The 18,417-nt window shown below is 40.5% G+C and overlaps 2 protein-coding genes across 2 annotated transcripts; both read left to right on the top strand.

The window, feature by feature from the left end:
- Positions 1-1,319: 1,319 nt before the first annotated feature.
- Positions 1,320-8,593, top strand: LOC121195945 (excitatory amino acid transporter 1-like). Its single transcript, XM_041059692.1, has 9 exons — positions 1,320-1,458; positions 1,574-1,711; positions 4,196-4,400; positions 4,492-4,534; positions 5,558-5,838; positions 5,933-6,166; positions 6,685-6,879; positions 6,977-7,111; positions 8,383-8,593. The coding sequence occupies exons 1-9, from the start codon at positions 1,320-1,322 to the stop codon at positions 8,591-8,593; spliced, it is 1,581 nt and encodes a 526-aa protein (XP_040915626.1).
- A 3,677-nt stretch (positions 8,594-12,270) lies between these two features.
- Positions 12,271-17,359, top strand: spra (sepiapterin reductase a). The gene is made up of 3 exons (XM_041059710.1): positions 12,271-12,671; positions 13,512-13,802; positions 14,707-17,359. Exons 1-3 carry the CDS (start codon positions 12,350-12,352, stop codon positions 14,895-14,897), a joined length of 804 nt encoding a protein of 267 aa, XP_040915644.1. The 5' UTR covers positions 12,271-12,349; the 3' UTR covers positions 14,898-17,359.
- Positions 17,360-18,417: the final 1,058 nt, after the last annotated feature.

The following is an 18,417-nucleotide window of genomic DNA, read 5'->3' as shown; positions in this document are numbered from 1 at the left end:
AGAGAACTCTTTCCCGCACACTGAGAGTGCTTCACTTTAGAGTTCCACTTCACTTCGTCCTCCTGAAACCCAGAAGCTCCAACAAAACGCCTGCACTCCTTACCCTGCTGCTTCACAGGCCTGCTGGGTCGACCGTCATCAGTGTTAACTGAAGAACAAACACCAGCCCAAAGAGGTATGTGGTGAACAACATCTCTTTCTGTTCTTTAGTAAGACGTCGGTTACATGTTGTTTTAATTGATAGATAAGGTGGCGCCAAAGTTTTCCCGCATAGCAAAGAAATGGATTCATCTAATTATAATTTATGCTTGTGATTTTAGTGGTCTATAACATTTTTTTGTTCATTATGTATCATTATTGGAGGCTTTGCTGCTCATGATAACATTTACATATAGTTTCCATTATTGGACTGTTTAGGACAACATCAAAGAGCTGTGCTGTTCCACAGGGTGGGAACTGTATCAACAATTACAGTTCACCTAATGGAGTTGAGCGCAAATGAATGAGCGCAGCCCGCTCATTCATTTGAATGTGACCACAGTTTCAAAAAGCTGAACCTGGCTCAGCTAGTTCGAGTTATTTGACATTGTCTGCCAATGCAGACTGCCCAACTGTTTGACTGTTGGGCAGTCAAAGTCATTACTTTGTGACATCAGAGCTGTATTTCTGTTCTTTACCTCACAATCCTCACAATGAAAGATAAAGCAGTAGTGTAGTAATAGTGTTCTGGCATCCATTAAACCCTCAAATTTTAACTCAAGCTAAGACTTCCTGGATCCTTTTTCATCATTTTGTCAGTACCTTAAACAACAAGCATCTCCAAAGTCTCTTGAATTTTTAGCACAGGGAATATTTTCGGTCTGAATACCCACTACAGCGAGGCGAAAATTCATTTCACGTTTAGTCTGAGGACACCCTGGGTAGTGAAATGGATCCAGAAACAAACCATCCCTACACAGGCTTAGCAAAAAGTTTCAATTGTCTAAATCTGACAGCTGAAGCCTCATTTTAGTCAGTTCAGATGAATCTTTTGCACAGAATGAGGACTGTGGATATTATCTCCACTAGCTCACATTGTAAGGCAGCACTTCACAGTCTGTATTAAAAGCAGGGATAATTACAGTGACTTAACTCTTTTAATGTGTATATAGACATAAGAGTATTGTAGTAAGACAGACTTGAAAAGATACGTACTGTTCCTTTTATATCAAATGTTTCTTGATAAATACTGCAGTCGCCTGAGTTTGACATGAATTTACCAGCAGCTCCATGCACCTTCCATTTTCAGTAATGGACATATGTTGGTTTACTACAGCAGGATGCAGCGTATCAGGGAAGGCATTCACATACGCACCATGAAGGCAAAAAGGAAAGTGGAGGAGATCTCCAAAGAGGACGTCCAGGCTTTCCTCAAGAAGAACGCCTTTGTGCTCTTTACAGTTGGGGCAGTTATTGTAGGTGTGTATCCCTCTGCAAGCTAAATGGAAATGTCTCAGACCTCATTCAGTCCAAGTCTTGTCAATGCAGTGTGGACACACATATTCAGGCCCAACCTGTTACTGTCTCTGTGCAGGCATTGTCCTGGGATTCGCGCTCCGCCCCTATAAGATGACCTATCGAGAAGTGAAGTACTTTTCCTTCCCTGGAGAGCTGTTGATGAGAATGCTTCAGATGCTTGTTCTGCCCTTACTGATCTCCAGTCTAATAACAGGTACAACATATTCACATATTATGTCACACTGTATTTGTGGTTGATCTGTCAATGGATGCGGGATTTAATTCTAAATTATGATTTATTTATGAGATCTGATCTTTTTGTTTAGTCTGTTCACATAATGTTTTGTGACCAATATCTGAAACGAATCCGAACAGGTCACACTCTAAAATGACAGTGTGACAGTAAACAAATGACATGCAGGCTACTTGGACTAAAACCTTCCTCTATGGTCCCATTTGTATGTATATGTGCAGTGGACACTGACCACTTATTCACACAGGAATGATAATGACTGTAAAATTAGCCATTTAGGCACTTGTTATCAATCCTTCTTTAGAGCTTTGACTGAACTGAAATGTTACTGAAAATTAAGCAAGTTCCTTCTCGACCCCGGGGATAATAGTTTTGAGGATGGATTGGTCTCACTGCTATTTATTTTTCAAGGTCAAGAACAAACCTTCATGCTTAACTTTCAAGTTGACACGGATTAGAAAACCTAAATCACAGCAGCTGCTGAGCTCACACAGCCATGAATCCATTTACACTAGCAAACTCAAGCTTTTCAAATTAATATTCTGACCCTTTGATGGTTCTAGATGACCATCTAGCATTGCCATGTCTGCAGCCATGGTGCTAATGTGGCTAAAATTAAGTTTTGTAGCAGCAATGTGTTTTTTCTTGTTATTTCCTATTTTGTTATTCATTTAGGATAAAAAAAAAAATAGACATATATGATTAACTTGTCTATAAAATTTTATTGATGTGTTCAGTGTCAACATATTTGCAAGTTGCCAAGCGCATAAATTTACATTATATCATTGTCATTTCATTTTTATCTTGAGATCCCTTAAGAAGGTACTGTGGTTTCCAGACTGGAAACCACAGTTCTGGATCAGTTAAGCATCATACCAAATTGATAAGGAAACCTTGCAGGTCACAAACATGTTGATACTGAATGTGTCCAAAAAATGTTTAAAGACATCATACTTTTTTAATAGTTTTATTTAGACTGACATCACTTGGTTAAGGTCAGAGAAAGATCGTGGTCTGGTTCAATACAGAAAAAGTTCACAGCGACTTTAGACACAACATGTTAACCTTAACCAGGCTGCTTTAGTTGCTTAAACCCAACCCCAGACCAGAGTAACTTTGCCCATTTTTGTAACCTATTTTGAAAGTAGAAGAATCCACCCAAGAGTCTCCATATTCCCAAACTGAACCTTTTTTTCAAAAATAACACAATGATATTTTGCCTGTGTTTTACAAAAAAAAGTAAGGACATGCAGTACACATCAGGTCCAGCTACCTGGGTTAGGAAATCTATGACTAAAATGTAGTAATAAACTGGAGCTATGGTAACTGGTGGCATTTAAGAGACACAACCCTTAGTATTTGTCAGATTATAAAAAGGTCAACAGTGTTGCAAATAGGTGCAATAACATATAAAAAATTGGGTTCGCTTGTTGCTGAATGGAAGAATGGCCGTTACATCTCAGCAGAGGTGGTTCACAGGGAGGTCATCTTTACAAGCCAGCGATCACTGGGGAGGCCAGCCTCGCCCCCCAGCTTGGTGATGAAGAGATTCATTTAGAGAGGAGACTTGGTTCAGATCAGTTACAGAAGCTGCTTCATCCTTGCGGCCTCTAACTGCACAGGTCTGTTCCCACAGTTTGCAGCAGTGGAACATAACTTCACACATTCTTCAAGGCAGTGCCCTCTGCCAGTAGCTTTCATTTCACTTTGTGATTCTGTATTTAGTCTCTTATATTCATCTTTATGAAAAGCTGAAACACAATAGGGTCCATTCAGGTCTAAATAAGCCTTTAAATTGACTTGCTGTACTTGCTAATAAAATCAGAAAATGTTTATACCATAGAGAAATAACATTATTAGGAGAAATGGTTGGATTTAGGTTCCATATGTGGTTGTGTACAAGGAATTGCTGGTTCCACAGGTATTTTTCTCACAGTTTCAATCATTTCATTTTTGATTTCATTTTCAATTTGGAAAAGGATCTAAATTCTACAATACATTTAAGTCTTGTTGAGCTTAGTTGCTACAGAGAAAAAGTCAGTCAGAGGTGGGATTCGCAGCTTTAGATAACACCTTATCTTCAAGGAGGGAACAAAACACTGCCTTATATCCGGTGACATCATCAAAAACCGACTCAGACGTTAAAACTGAACTGATTTAAGCTACAAATTGTGTCATCAGATTTCTACAAAGAGTAATCTTTGTAATCTTTGTGTGATTGATTGGCTGTTTCCACTGAAATGTATCCTGGGAATCCTGTTTAGCCTCTGTACTTAGGTTTTTGGCTGGACTGCAACAGCACTGATTAAGAATTAAACTATTAGGCAAAGAAAGACTTCACCACATAAATCTGTACTGACAGAGCTTTGTTGTTTGTGCAGAATATTTTTTTTTACACATCTTAATACTCAGATTCCAACAGCATTTCCACCCTCTGTCCATTAGGAATGGCAGCTTTGGACAGCAAAGCCTCAGGAAAGATGGGCATGAGAGCTGTGATTTACTACATGACCACGACCTTCATCGCAGTCTTCATTGGTATCATAATCGTCCTCATCATCCATCCAGGAAAAGGATCAAAAGATGAGTTTGGAAAGCAGCAGACGATAGAGCAAGTCAGTCCTGCTGATGCCTTCTTAGATCTGATCAGGTAGCCTGCTTATGAGTGAGGAAGTGAGAACAATGATATTCATCATCAATGCCCATCATCATCTTTTAATCACTTTGATTTCCCATTTCAGAAATATGTTTCCACCAAACTTGGTCCAAGCCTGCACGCAGCAGGTGAGCTCTTCCAATTAATATCTACTAAATCTGCTTGGATTGATGTTACCTTGTATCCATGAAGTCTTACAACGAGTAATATTTTGGCAGCTCATAGCCTCTGCTGTGTTCATTACCCCCCAGCAGCCTGAGCGTCCATAACAGTATAATGATATCTTTGAGAGGATGTCATATCTAATAAGCAAGGCTGACACCCTCTTCAACTTAATCAAGGGCACCCAGGAGGTTATGGAGATCACCCTGGTGGAAGTGATCTGTGCTAATACTGTGCAGTGTGTATCCTCAGAGTATGTCCTCTGAAGAGCACAAGTGGGCTCAGCTATCTGCCCATTAGAGTTTGACTTTTCTTGTGCATAACTGTAAATTTGAGCCTGATGGTGTGCAAGAGGAAAAGCCATGGGTAGAATGCTTGGCCTGAATTGGTTCTGGGCCGACCCAGCCTAATTCAAATAGGCCCCTGTCTGACCAAAGATTGACAGCTCACAAATTTTCAGACAGGTTTCATTGCCATTAGTGTTTAGCTACCCTCCTCTGACACACATGCACTCACAATGTGTTGGTTGGTGCTGGCAAACAGTTAGCTTTTTACACATCAAGCAGACTCAGAGCAACATTAGATATTTGTTTTAACAGTTTTTGGCAGCCTGATGAATGTAAGTCCAATATTCATCCAGGTTGTTTTTAGCTGTGGTTTGATTTCCACCAGCTGCCAGATTGACAAACTGGCTGCTGTTTGTTGCTGGGCAGGCGGAGAACAGTAAACAAGGAAATAAGGTTGATACAACTGGAATAGATGCAATCATCAAATACAAAATGATCAAAAGTTGACTAGAATATGCAAAGCTGAGGCTAACTGTGAAATTGAGTGAGTATTTTCCGTGGGTTCATCACCAAGAGCAGCACCTTTATCATCACACTTAGTTCTTTTGATCCATACATTAAAAAAAAAAAAGTTCAACTAACTGAGGTTAGTACTAAACCCCTCTGGATTAACCTCAGATTTTTAATTCTGTCATTCTCCAGTTCAAAACCAAATATGGAAAGAGAACTGTCCATGTGACAGTGACAGTGAATGACACCCTCTTCAACTCAACCAATGGCACCCAGGAGATTATGGAGATCACCCGCGAGGAAGTGATCCCAGTGCCGGGTCAGGTGAACGGGGTGAATGCCCTTGGGCTGGTGGTCTTCTCCATGTGCTTTGGTCTGATAATTGGCAATATGAAGGAGCAGGGCCAGCTCCTGAGGGATTTCTTTGACAGCCTCAATGAAGCAATCATGCGCCTGGTTGCCATCATCATGTGGTAAGACTTCACTTTCAGGGGAGCTGTTTCCTGTCGAGCAAATGTTACCACCACACTTTTGTCCAATAACTCACTGTTCCTCTTCTCCTCTCAGGTATGCTCCTATTGGTATCCTGTTCCTCATAGCAGGAAAGATAGTGGAGATGGATGATCTGACGCAGATGGGTGGCCAACTGGGCATGTATACCATCACAGTCATCATTGGCTTACTGATCCATGCTGTTCTCATTCTTCCCACTCTTTATTTTGTCATCACTCGGCAGAACCCCTTTATCTTCATTGCTGGGCTCCTGCAAGCTCTGGTAACTGCTCTGGGGACCTCTTCCAGGTGAGTCGTGTCCAACACTACCACACTTCAACCAATGAATCACAATTGTTTTAGCAGAAAGAGTGGAAATAGGAAAAAACAGCTAGCCTAGCTCTGTAAAAAGTTGGAAAATAGGCCTTTGAACCATGTCTTGTTTGGTAAGTGTCAGTATACTTGTTGGATTGTCCTGTTAGGCCCCCACAGCTATTTGTGGGGCTTGCATTCAAGTGTGGAAGCGTGTAAAGTTAACATTACTTGCCCATTCATTTTCAGATATGTAGGGGTTTATCTTTACATCCCTTACCATGGTTCATCAGGACTTTAGCAAACCTGGTAACATATACATTCTGTCTAACATAGACAGATCACTCAGATCAGCTTTGATTCATGGTACATGACTTCCTGGTTAAAAGCTTACTGAACGAATCATGAGCATTAACGCAAAGAGTTTTCTACTGAGCAATTAACCTTAAAAACTGTGCTTATCAAACTGTTCAAACTGATTTTTTTTAAACCTGTTTTGTTCTTTCATGTCCCAGCTCAGCCACCCTCCCTGTCACCTTTAAATGCCTGGAGGAAAACAACAGAATTGATAAACGAATCACACGTTTTGTGCTGCCTGTGGGTGCCACCATCAACATGGATGGGACAGCTCTGTACGAAGCGCTGGCAGCCATCTTCATTGCTCAGGTCAACAATATGGAGATGAACTTCGGTCAGATTATCACCATAAGGTAAGATTATTTTTTTTAAAGAAGAAACTGCAAATAATAAAAGTCCCAGCAGTAACAGGCATTGTTTAATCTGTCTGCGTGTTTCTCTCCAATCCAGTATTACAGCAACTGCAGCCAGCATTGGAGCTGCTGGCATCCCTCAGGCAGGCCTGGTCACCATGGTGATTGTACTAACCTCTGTTGGACTTCCTACTGATGACATCACTCTCATCATTGCAGTTGATTGGTTTCTGTGAGTAGCTTGAACCTGCGAACAATAATAGAGTATAACATCCATTCAAACACACAGTGTGTGAAGAGCTGTAACTGTACCTCACATCCCTACATGAATCATCTCTGTCATTTTAAAGGTCAAAAGCAGCTCTGTATCTACTACCACCTAGTGACACACTTCTCCAGTCTCCCTGGAGTCTTGTTCTACATCTTCCCTTTTGTATTGAATATTTTTTGCAATGAGTTTTAACATAGAAACATAATTAGGTTTCCCAAATTAATCATTTCAATTAGAATACCCTTCCCAGAAATTACTCAGCTAACTGGGGTAATAAGAAGAAACCCTTTTCTCCTTTAACTAGGATGGACCAAATATGAATGGCCTGTCTTCATGAAGCCTTGCTAACCCAGGCCCTCCTCACTCTCAATAGAAGAGAGTATATCCTCTGACAGAAATGTATACGTTCTAAAGTTGAGGACTGTTCATAAAGCAACTTTACCAGTCAAGTCAGGTTTACTCCAGTTAATTATGTTTCATTGAGGAGATTTTGTACTCAGAGCTGAAGTGAAATTACAGTATATATCAAATTCATCTATGGTTCATGAAGCAAGATTACTATTTAATTCAGGCTTACATCATTAAATCAAGCAAATGTCTCAACCTCCAGCATGCACTGCGTTGAGCTGAATGTGAAGCAGCTGGGATGAAAGTCAACACCTGCAAGTCTGAGGCCACAGTTCTAAGCCAGAAAATGCTTTGTGCCCTTTGGATTGGGAGCAAGTTTCTAGTGGGAACCAGTTGAGGTGATTAGGCATCTAATCAGGATGCCTCCCGGGGGTCTTCCCTTGGAGGTTTTCCCAGCACGTCTGACTGGTAGGAGACCCCGGGGTACAGCCAGAACATGCTGGAGAGAATATGTATTTCATCTGGCCTAAGAAAGGCTCAGAATCCTCCAGGAGGAACTGGAAAGTATTGCCGGGAAGAGGGACATCTGGACTATATTGCTTAACCTGCTGCCACCGCTACTTCTGAGAAACAGCAGAAAATGGATGGATGGATGGATGGATGTTATGAGTATGAAGCAGCTTTAACAGACAAATCATAATTTTAATTTTAGTAGCATAGCTTAGATTTGCAAAACTGTTTTAATCTTTAAAATCTTTGCTTTGTTCTGTGTGAATATGATTTGACCACATTTCACCTGACATACAATTGAATTATCTGTGTACCAAACATATTTTCCCACTTTTTCACCCTTTTTATTCTCTCTGTTTTCTGCTGGGGTGTAGGGACCGTCTCCGCACCACCACCAACGTTCTGGGGGATTCGATCGGAGCCGGCATCGTTGAGTTCTTGTCTCGACACGAGCTCCGCAGCAAAGACGTGGAGATGGGAAACTCTGTGCTGGAGGAGAAGGAGAGGAAGAAACCTTACAAGCTCATCTCCCAGGATAGTGATTTTGAAAATGATAAACGTGCTCACAGTGAATCTAACATGTAGTTTCAACATCTACTACATCTGTCAACACATACAAACACTTACGGCTGGTTCTGTTTTTCGGGAGTGAGGGCCTAATTATGAGGTGTTGTTGTCCACCATAGTTTTACTGTCATTATTTCACACTTTGGATTTGTTAACATTCCTCTTTTGTCATGTCCAGTAAGGGATGAATTTCTTACATTCCTCTCTCACCCACAATTACAAAGAACAAGTCCCTTAATTTATGCTTCTGTCATGTGTTTCAAATAGGGCCGGTAGTTTCTGTTTTGTATGTTTACTACTTTAATTAATATTTTAAAATATAATTCATTTTACCCTCATGTAGAGGTTGAGGTGAAAGTGGGTTCCCATGCATTGTGGATGAGGGTTAGGGTTATATTACCTTTAACTGAAGTTAAAGGTAATATTATGTGAAGAAATTGTATAGTCAGACTTCTGCCATTTTGTCACCAAGACATGATTACATCAACTTAAATTCCGATTTTATCTATATTTTCCCAACAGTAGCTGGTTAATATTGTGGTTATAACAAGTGTATTAGACATTTTATGATTTTTATGTTTCAGTGATACAGAATCATCACAGACTCTTTTTCACACCTATTATTGCAAATGCATGTGTGAACTTTTTACCAACATAGCTCATTTACTGTAGATACGAGACAAGTGAATATGTTGGGTGTTTAATACGTGTTGATTTCATTATGAAGGTGTGAGACAGGTATTCAAGACGTGACTGAAATTCAATAGCTTTTTGTGAAAACAGTTGTATTAGTTTTTGGTTTATTATAACTCCAGTGGAATAAACAGAAAAAAAAGCCTTTCCTTTCCTTCCTTTCTCTCTTTTACTCAAAATGTCAGGGGTCGTTTTGGTGGATTAAATAACACCAATGCATTTCCTAAATTATGCTCATATGCTGCAGTGTGCTCTGTCTGAGTAGTGTCTGTTCAGTCCAGTGGCTGTTTTTACGCTGGTGTATCAAATTAAATGCCCCCAGACATGGAGCACACACAGTGCACACACTGAGAGCACCACTGTTATCTGAACAGATCATCCCTCTGTGTGGTTACTGTAAAGGTTAGAGACACATACTACAGCCCAGAATGTGGACATGTGGATGTAAAAAATGAATGAATGAAATGAAAACTCCTGACACTTTTGACTCAATCCCACACAAACCACTATTTGTACTATTTCCTCTTGATTGAGTAATGTTTGGTTTAAAAAAAAAAATAGTGCCTAAAACTAGTGTTTTAGGAAATTATTTAACTTATTCATGATCCATTTTCCAAAGCTGATGTCTCCGGTAAGAGCCAATGTGGATGAGAGACACAAACAGAACAGGGAAGTCAAAAGGCTTTGCGAGACTGACTAACTAGACCCCCACTAATCAGTATATTAAAATTACTCCATGTAATGTGAAATGTGTTGCCCGCACTGGTGAACCTTCATAAAATTCAATCAGCCAATAGCTCTACAGACAGTTTTATCATCTTTTAGTTATTTTAATTTCCAGCAGGTGCTGAAATACATAAAATAGGCTTGGACCCCCAGAAAGCAAAGGACTGCCAAGATAGCCATCACAATTACATGAAATACATAACACTGACGTTTTTATGGAAAATAGAAAACAACATCATCTGGAATGAGGACAATAAAAAAAAAAAGTGTCTGATCCATGAATCAACCACTAAATGTTCTGGTTCAATTACAATTTGTATTTAAACAGTCCTCTTCATCATGCTGTTCACATTTTGACATCATGAGACCAAGACGGCACCTAACAATTGATCAACGGTACCTGGCCATTGAGAGGCTTCAGACAGGATGTTCTCAGAGGGAAGTTGCCACTGAGCTTAGAGTGTCACAGAGTGTGATCAGCAGGTTGCAACAGAGACACAGAGAGACTGGAAGAGCCACAGAAAGGCATAGAAGTGGACGTCCTTTGGTCACATCCCATGCTGATGACCACTTCATTGTGAACAGTGCCCTGCAGAACCAGATGATGAATGCCACTCAACCCGCTTCAAAATTGCTTACATCAGCATGGTCTGCATGCTAGACGACCCGCAAAGGTACCTGACCACACCACCAGGCACAGGCGTCATCGTCTTCAATCAAGAATCAAGAATCAAAAATCAAGAGTCTTTACTGTCATTATGAGGACATAGTGAAATAGTGACATTCCCGGTTTAAAGGCACACATATGAATAACACAAACATAAAAAAAAAACACTTATGAAAAAATATAAAACACAAAGTAAATATACAGAGGAAAGAAAATAACGTGTGTGTGTGTGTGTGTGTGTGTGTGTGTGTGTGCATGTTAGAAGGTGAGTTTATGTTGCTGGAGGGCGGAGGGAGCATGTGTGAGGGTCCTTTAGGGGGATGGGATGGGAACATCATTAATCCAGTCATTGTGCCTCTGCATGAGCAACACAGGCCTGATTTCATCTTCATAGACGACAATGCCCCAGCTCCTTGAGGTTGCATCATCAGGGCACGTCTGCTGGAGGCTGGGGTACCTCAAATGGAGTGGCCTGCACTTTCTCCAGACCTGAATCCCATAGAAAACCTCTGGGATCAGCTGAGGCGTTGTGTAGAGGGTCATAACCCTGCATCCCAGAATCTCAATGACCTGAGGGCAGCCCTTCAAAAAGAGTGGAATGCCATGTCTCAGCAGACATTAAGTCGACTTGTGAACAGCATGAGACGCTGTTGTCAAGCTGTAATTGATGCTCAAGGACACATGACAAGTTATTGAGACACTGACATTTTTTGTTGTGGTATACCCACCACGGTTGTTAGCTTTTGTTTCAATAAATTGTTTGAGATGAAGAAATTACCATTGCATGCTTCTACTTAAATGCCCTACTTTCATGATATAATATCACTATAGCATGAACTTTTTACATTTTCCATAAATTTCAACCGAAAGTTGAATATCCCTAACTTTTTACGTACACACACACACACACACACACACACACACACACACACACACACACACACACACATATATATACACACATATATGTATATATATATGTGTGTGTGTGTGTGTGTGTTTGTCAACTCACTGATCACACAGCACAGACAGAGGATGATGAGGTAGTTTTGTAGAGCTACACAGACAGCACACTAACCAAATGAGCCTACTTTTGTTCATCTAACAAAGTACATGTACTTAAAGGGTAATTTCACCTAAATCGTGAAAACATATAATCGAACTTTCTCCTAGTAGCAAGAAGAAGAAGAAGAAGAAGAAGAAGAAGAAGAAGAAGAAGAAGAAAAAGGAGAAGAAGAAGAAGAAGAAGAAGAAGAAGAAGAAGAAGTGAAGGACAGGTGTGTGGTAACATAAGAGATATATCTGTGTTATTTAAAAAAGTAATGGGAAAACCTTTGAGGCGTTTTTCCTAACTGTGACTCATCTCGTACTTATGACCTTGGATCTCATGATGTCGAGATATGAACAGGACACGCTTAGTCATAATTACGATGGAATGTCTGTAGTTTATTTAATTATTTATGTAATTATTATTTTTTCCCCTCCGGTGATCCCATGAATGCTCTGAGAGCACGCGTGTAAAACTGGTGTAAAGCCGAGAGATGGCGACAAGGCAACAAGTGGATTTCCAGCTCTTTATCCCGTGAAGAAGAACAGTCTGCAGCAGCTGGCAGAAAATCGCTTAGCTCCGGACCTTGCTTCACACACACCGAGCCTGGATTTCCTCTCTCTCTCTGTTTCTCAGAACCATGTCGTCGACCGAGCGTAGAGACCTGGGCCGGGCGCTGTGCATCATCACCGGAGCCTCCAGAGGCTTCGGCCGGACTATAGCGAGGGAGATGTCTCGACTCGTGAAACCGCGATCGGTGCTCGTCCTGGTGGCCCGCTCCGCCGACGACCTGCGCTCTTTGCAGGCAGAGCTGGCCGAGTCGGAGGCAGGTAGAGCGGGTCTGGTGGTTGAGTGTGTGGTGGCAGATCTGGGTCAGACTGAAGGACTGGAGAACGTTGTCAGAACCTCTAAGGAGTCTTTTTCTGAGGATATAGATCACATCCTACTGGTCAACAACGCTGGTAAGAAGAAACCTGAGCTAATGATGCACAAGGGTCAGTGAACGACCATGAACAAGATCTGGTTTTCATTACTGAACAGAAGCTTTCAGTTTTAAAGCAAAATAGGGCTGATATACAGATCAGCCATATATTATACATACATACATATATACATACACACATACTGTATAAATATGTGTATATACATATGTATGTTTAGATATAGATATACTACATGGCATACATATATATGTGTGGGTATATATACATACAAATGAAATACATACATATGTACACAGTCAACTACACTGATTGACTTAAGCACAGATATAAACTATATATATGTATGTATATATACCATATCATCCATATATATGCATAAACCATACAGGCTTTAAAATGAGACTGAATACATTTCGAAAAAGACATGGTGGGTAAAGAGCTGGTCTGAGATCCATAGCTGTGAACAAATAATGAAACACAAAACACTGAAGCAAAACTCTGGCTGTGCAGGAAGAAGCCATTTGTCATTTTATAGATTGAGGGGAAAGCTGAAATCTCTGAGAGGGATACATTTCGAAATCTGGACAAATAAACCTGTTTGAATGGACAGATAGACTGAGGTAATTTGGGTTAGCCAGTCCTTAAAGGCTCTTGACCTGCGTATTTGCAGAGGCGTCTGATTTAAACCATGTCGTCATGGTTTAACTCTGAGCAGGGCCCAGCCTTTTAGGGGGCCCCAAGCAGAATTTGAGTGAAACCCTGCTTTAATTATGTAATCTTATTGGCCCCACTGAGGATATTTACATAACACTAGTTGACGGAAATACACCAGTAACACTACTCTCCCTCTCCTCCCAGCCTCTCTGGGTGATGTGTCCCGTTACGCCAAAAGCTTCACAGACATGGCTGAGGTGAATTCCTACCTGTCCCTCAATGTCAGCTCCTCCCTGTGCCTCACCGCCCGCGTCCTGCAGGCTTTTCCGCAGCGTCCGGGTCTGCGACGCACCGTGATCAACATCTCCTCGCTGTGCGCCCTGCAGCCTTTCTGCTCCTGGGTTCTGTACTGCACCGGCAAGGCTGCCCGAGAGATGATGTTCAGGGTGCTAGCACAAGAGGAGCCGGACCTACGAGTGCTCAACTACTCTCCAGGTGGGGAATATTCATTATGTTCAAGTCAAGCCAGTCAGACAGAGACTGAAGCTGAGAAATTGAAAGGGTTATTCCTAAAGGTTTGGTGATACTGGATCACACCAGACTAGTAGTGCCAGATTTTACTTGTAGCATTTTTATTTTTCTTAAAGTTGCCTCCGTCTTTTTAAAACAAAATGTTGTGAAAATACGGAGGACCTGAAGAGCCATTATTAATTGACTTAACAGTAATAAAGGGGTAGTAAAATACATAATGATTTCGCAGCTTATTAAGTAAAAAGCAGTAAAGTAATTCACATTTAATTGCAATATAAAAAAATTAATGGAAGTAAGCAATAAAATAACCAAGTAAGTAATTGACATTTAATTAGAACATAGAAATATGAATTTAAAAAATCCAAATAGATTAAAGAAAACCAAGACAAAATTAAAACCACTTGGTCTTTATCTGGACAGTAAAAGAATTAATAACAAAAGAACTGAGTGTTTTACTCTTTCAGGACATAAGCAACAGTCAATCATATAACTGGCTCTGCCCTGTTTGCCTTGACTGGGAAGGGTTTGTGATAAATTAAGAAATCAGTGGAAAATGCCATAGTAAAGTAGAAACCAACTTTGGAAAAGCACATTTTGAAATAAAAACTATGTGTATTAATTACAAATGACACACTATGAACATATTGTCTAATACAGAATGAAATAACATTTCATAATAATGAGCTTAAACTGTACTGGATTATTACAATTTCATGGTCATATATTTTAGCTGTGTTTATTCATATGATTATTATTATTTAATATCTGATGGTTTACATTTTGACCAATTTAGGTCTCTCTCTTTCTCTCTCTCTCTCTCTATACACACACACACAATGTTATTTTCTTTCCTCTGTATTTGAACCAGGACCTCTGGACACAGACATGCAGATGGTGGCCAGATCCAAAACAGCTGACCCCAATATCAGGAAGTCTTTTTCAGACATGTTTGCTCAGGGTCAGCTGCTCACCTGCGAGGAGTCCTGTGCCAAACTGATGAAGCTGCTGCTGGATGACAACTACACATCAGGAGCTCACATCGACATCTGCGACCTCTAGACAGAGCAGCCCCTACAGGCATTAACCACTGGGACCAAATTATTTTTATGTGCCTTGATTTTAATTGATACTCGGGTCATTTACATTTTCCCTCAGCCATTTCATTCTCAGCATTCCACGGTCAGATTTGGACAATGCCTCAGCAAAACATTGAGTATGTAGGAGGAAGCCACTGAACTGATTTTTTTTACTTCAGATGTTTCAGGCCATAACAGGTCATCAGTCAAAATGGTAATTTACAACACATGACTTTCATTCACAAATGTTTTCTTACTTTTTCACCCAAATTTGTTTGCGGAAATTGAGCAAGTGAAAAATAAGAAAACCAATCAGTATCATTCTTTAGTTGAACACTAATTCCCAGTTACTAGCACAAGGAGGAAACACTAAGACTCACAAAGACCACATAATTTCAAAACAGCACAAAAATCCTAGACCAAAATACAGTCTCACCTAGGTCAAACGTATTTGGAAAGACCATGTTCATACACAGTGTCTCAAGTAGAGTTTAAGACCCTTATAAGAAACTGTCCTCAACCCCAAAGGAGTTTTGTTGTGCAAAACTGTGTGTATTGTTGATCTAAACCAAATAAAGTGGTTTAGATCAACAGTTCCTAACCAGAATTATTCATACCCTGGGTTGTATGCATGCAGTTGCCAGGGATACGTGGACATATTTTAGAGTAGCTCCCCTAATTTGTGGCAAAAGTTTTAAAACCAGACAGTATGAATTGGTAGTACATATTCACACATTTATGTTTAATAAGAAATTAAACACAGCAGTATTAGAAATTGTGTACATTTATTGGCACCTATGGAAATGAATGGTTGTTATATGATAACATATCACTCCACTGTCAGAGTAGACCTGTCTGAGGCTGAATAATACTCAGGGCTGAATGAAAGTCAATACCAACTGGAATACCATGCTTATGAAGGAGGTTTACTGACGTATGTGGTTAACTCTGAATTAAAAAAAAAATGCAACTCTCAAATCTGGAAAATGGACTGAAGTAAAAAGAGCTGGTCCAGATTTTACTTCTGATAACTCTGCCAAAATCAGTGGATTTGCTCTTGAGGGGAAGATAATTCCAGGTGAATCTTTAATGTTGAGATCAGCTTTGACACACAGGTTTGCACCATTGACCAAGGGCAGTTTTCACCTTTGGGGATAAAGAACTGGATAATTCAGAGCCATTGTAGCTTATTATCTATGTAGCATTATTTTATTTAACCCTCCTCTCCTGGTCTATAAACTGCTCCACAAGAGGAATGGTTTGCTGACAGTTCTGAGACAGTATGTCTACGTCTAAACAGTGTGAACTCATTGTTCCATTAGCAACCACGGTAAACAAGTTTGCTGTTTGACACATAGCAACTTAGCTAGCTCAGAGGAGAAAATACAAGGGAGAGTTAAGTGCACAGTACAGAAAAAATAGACAATATTCAAGAGCTATTGCGAATGACTAGCGTGTGCATGTTCCCCCATATCCTCGCATGTTAGCTTGTCAGGAACAGCAAATCATCACCAGGCGTTCAAAAGCACCAATTTCACAAAGACATACAAATGACTGGACCTTAAACCAGATCTGTGAAGCTGTTCTCTGATCCTGGGGTAACTGTTACTGAATCTGTGTTCTCATTCTTTGCTTAATCTCCCGCCTTACTTTGTAACTTTATGTGTCACACATTCCTCAATGTATTATTTGTTTTTATACACACCGATCAGCCACAACTGCCAATATTGCGGAGCTCCCCCTCGTGCCGCCAAAACAGCCCCAGTCCGTCAAGATCTCTGAAGTTGTCCTGTGATATCAGACAGAAAGATATTAGCATCACATCCTTTAAGTCCTGAAAGTTGCGGGGTGGAGCCTCCATGGATCTGACTTCCCCTTGCACTTTTTTTAGGGTTCCCAAACCATTCTTGAACAATTTTTGCAGTGTGGCAGGATGGATGAACCTGCTGAAAGAGGCCACTGCCATTGGGTAATACAGTTGCCATGAAGGAGTTTAATTGATCTGCAAGATGTTGAGGTAGGCGGTAGCCTATATGTCAAAGTAATATCCTTGTAGGTACTTTCAGTGGTGAACAGGGGGTCAGCTGGTCTTTGGGTCAGACTGCCCATGCCAAGCTGCAATGCACTGTGGGTTCTGGCAGCTTTCTGTCATAGCCAGTATTTTTTTTTTTTTTTCCCCACCAAGTAGCTCTTCTGTGGGATCGGACCAGATGGTGCTAAGACCTGCCATTTTGGAGATGCCCTGACCCATCTAGCCATGACAGTTTGGCCCTCGTCAAAGTCGATTTGACAGGTGCCACCTCAACAAGATAATCAATATTTCGGCTGATTGGTGAACGTGTTAATGTGAAATTATTTCTTTGTTTGTGTTTATCTCAAGCTGTTATCCAAATCAGTTTTGTAAACTCGATATTGTATATTTCAGAAGTAAATCAATGAAAGCAACACTGAGGGTTTTTTTTAATTGAGTTTTTTGTCTTTTAACTTAGGCATAAACTTTACAGCCAGCGAAACTCCTTTTCAAGAGCCAGGAAACGAGCGTACTTGCTCCTTTATTTACTTGAAGGGACAACATTGAATCGGAGTTAAACTAGAAGTAATAACAGAAAACAGAGAAGAAACATTCAATAAACCGGCTTGTTTAGCGTTCCGCGCTCATATGACTAACGCGTAACGTCACGTTCATTCATTCATTTATCGATAAATCCAAACGTCAAAAAAGTTATCAAACTCACTGCATTTAACTTATTAACACATATGAAAACACAATATACTCACTGTCGGTGCTTTCTGAGGGATCAGCCCGACATATCACAGGTAACGTTGCGTGAGAATTGTTAGCTTCAAAGTTTATGCTTTTAGGCTAGCATTTCCTGTTCGGGTCCGCCGAAGAAGAGTTGCTTCCTTTAGTTCAGATACTTAAAGTGTCGAAATAAAAGCCTCACTGTTTAACTCTAACACGAAAAAACTCCTTATGAACCTGTAAACACACATTTTTTTTTCTCTTTCTATTTTTCTACAAACTCAAATTATGCACAAAACGATTTTTGGGCAACACACTAGTTGTGTCATAAACTGCATGTGACTGAAATTCCAAACACTGCATGTAGGACATTTATTGATTGAATATAATTATATGATATTAAAATCCAATACATTCATTTATGAGTTTGTCATTTCTTTTATTCGAAGCATAAATTGATTTTAGTGGAAAACTGTTGTGCAGTGAGGCGACAGTTAGCACTGTCTCCTCACAGCAAGAGGGTTCCAGGTTCGAACACCGGTCTGGGCTCTTCTGTGTGGAGTTTGCATGTTCTCCCTGTGCCTGCGTGGGTTCTCTCCGGATACTCCGGCTTCCTCCCACAATACCAAAAACATGCAAGGGATAGGTTAATTGGCTACTCTAAATTGCCCGTAGGTGTGTGCGTGTGGTTGTCTGTCTTTGTGTGTCAGCCCTGCGATTGACTGGCGACTAGTCCAGGGTGTACCCCGCCTCTCGCCCA

This window comes from Toxotes jaculatrix, chromosome 16 (assembly GCF_017976425.1).
Source record: "Toxotes jaculatrix isolate fToxJac2 chromosome 16, fToxJac2.pri, whole genome shotgun sequence".
Taxonomy (NCBI): Eukaryota; Metazoa; Chordata; class Actinopteri; family Toxotidae; genus Toxotes; species Toxotes jaculatrix.
This window is presented reverse-complemented; position numbering and strand designations above follow the sequence as displayed.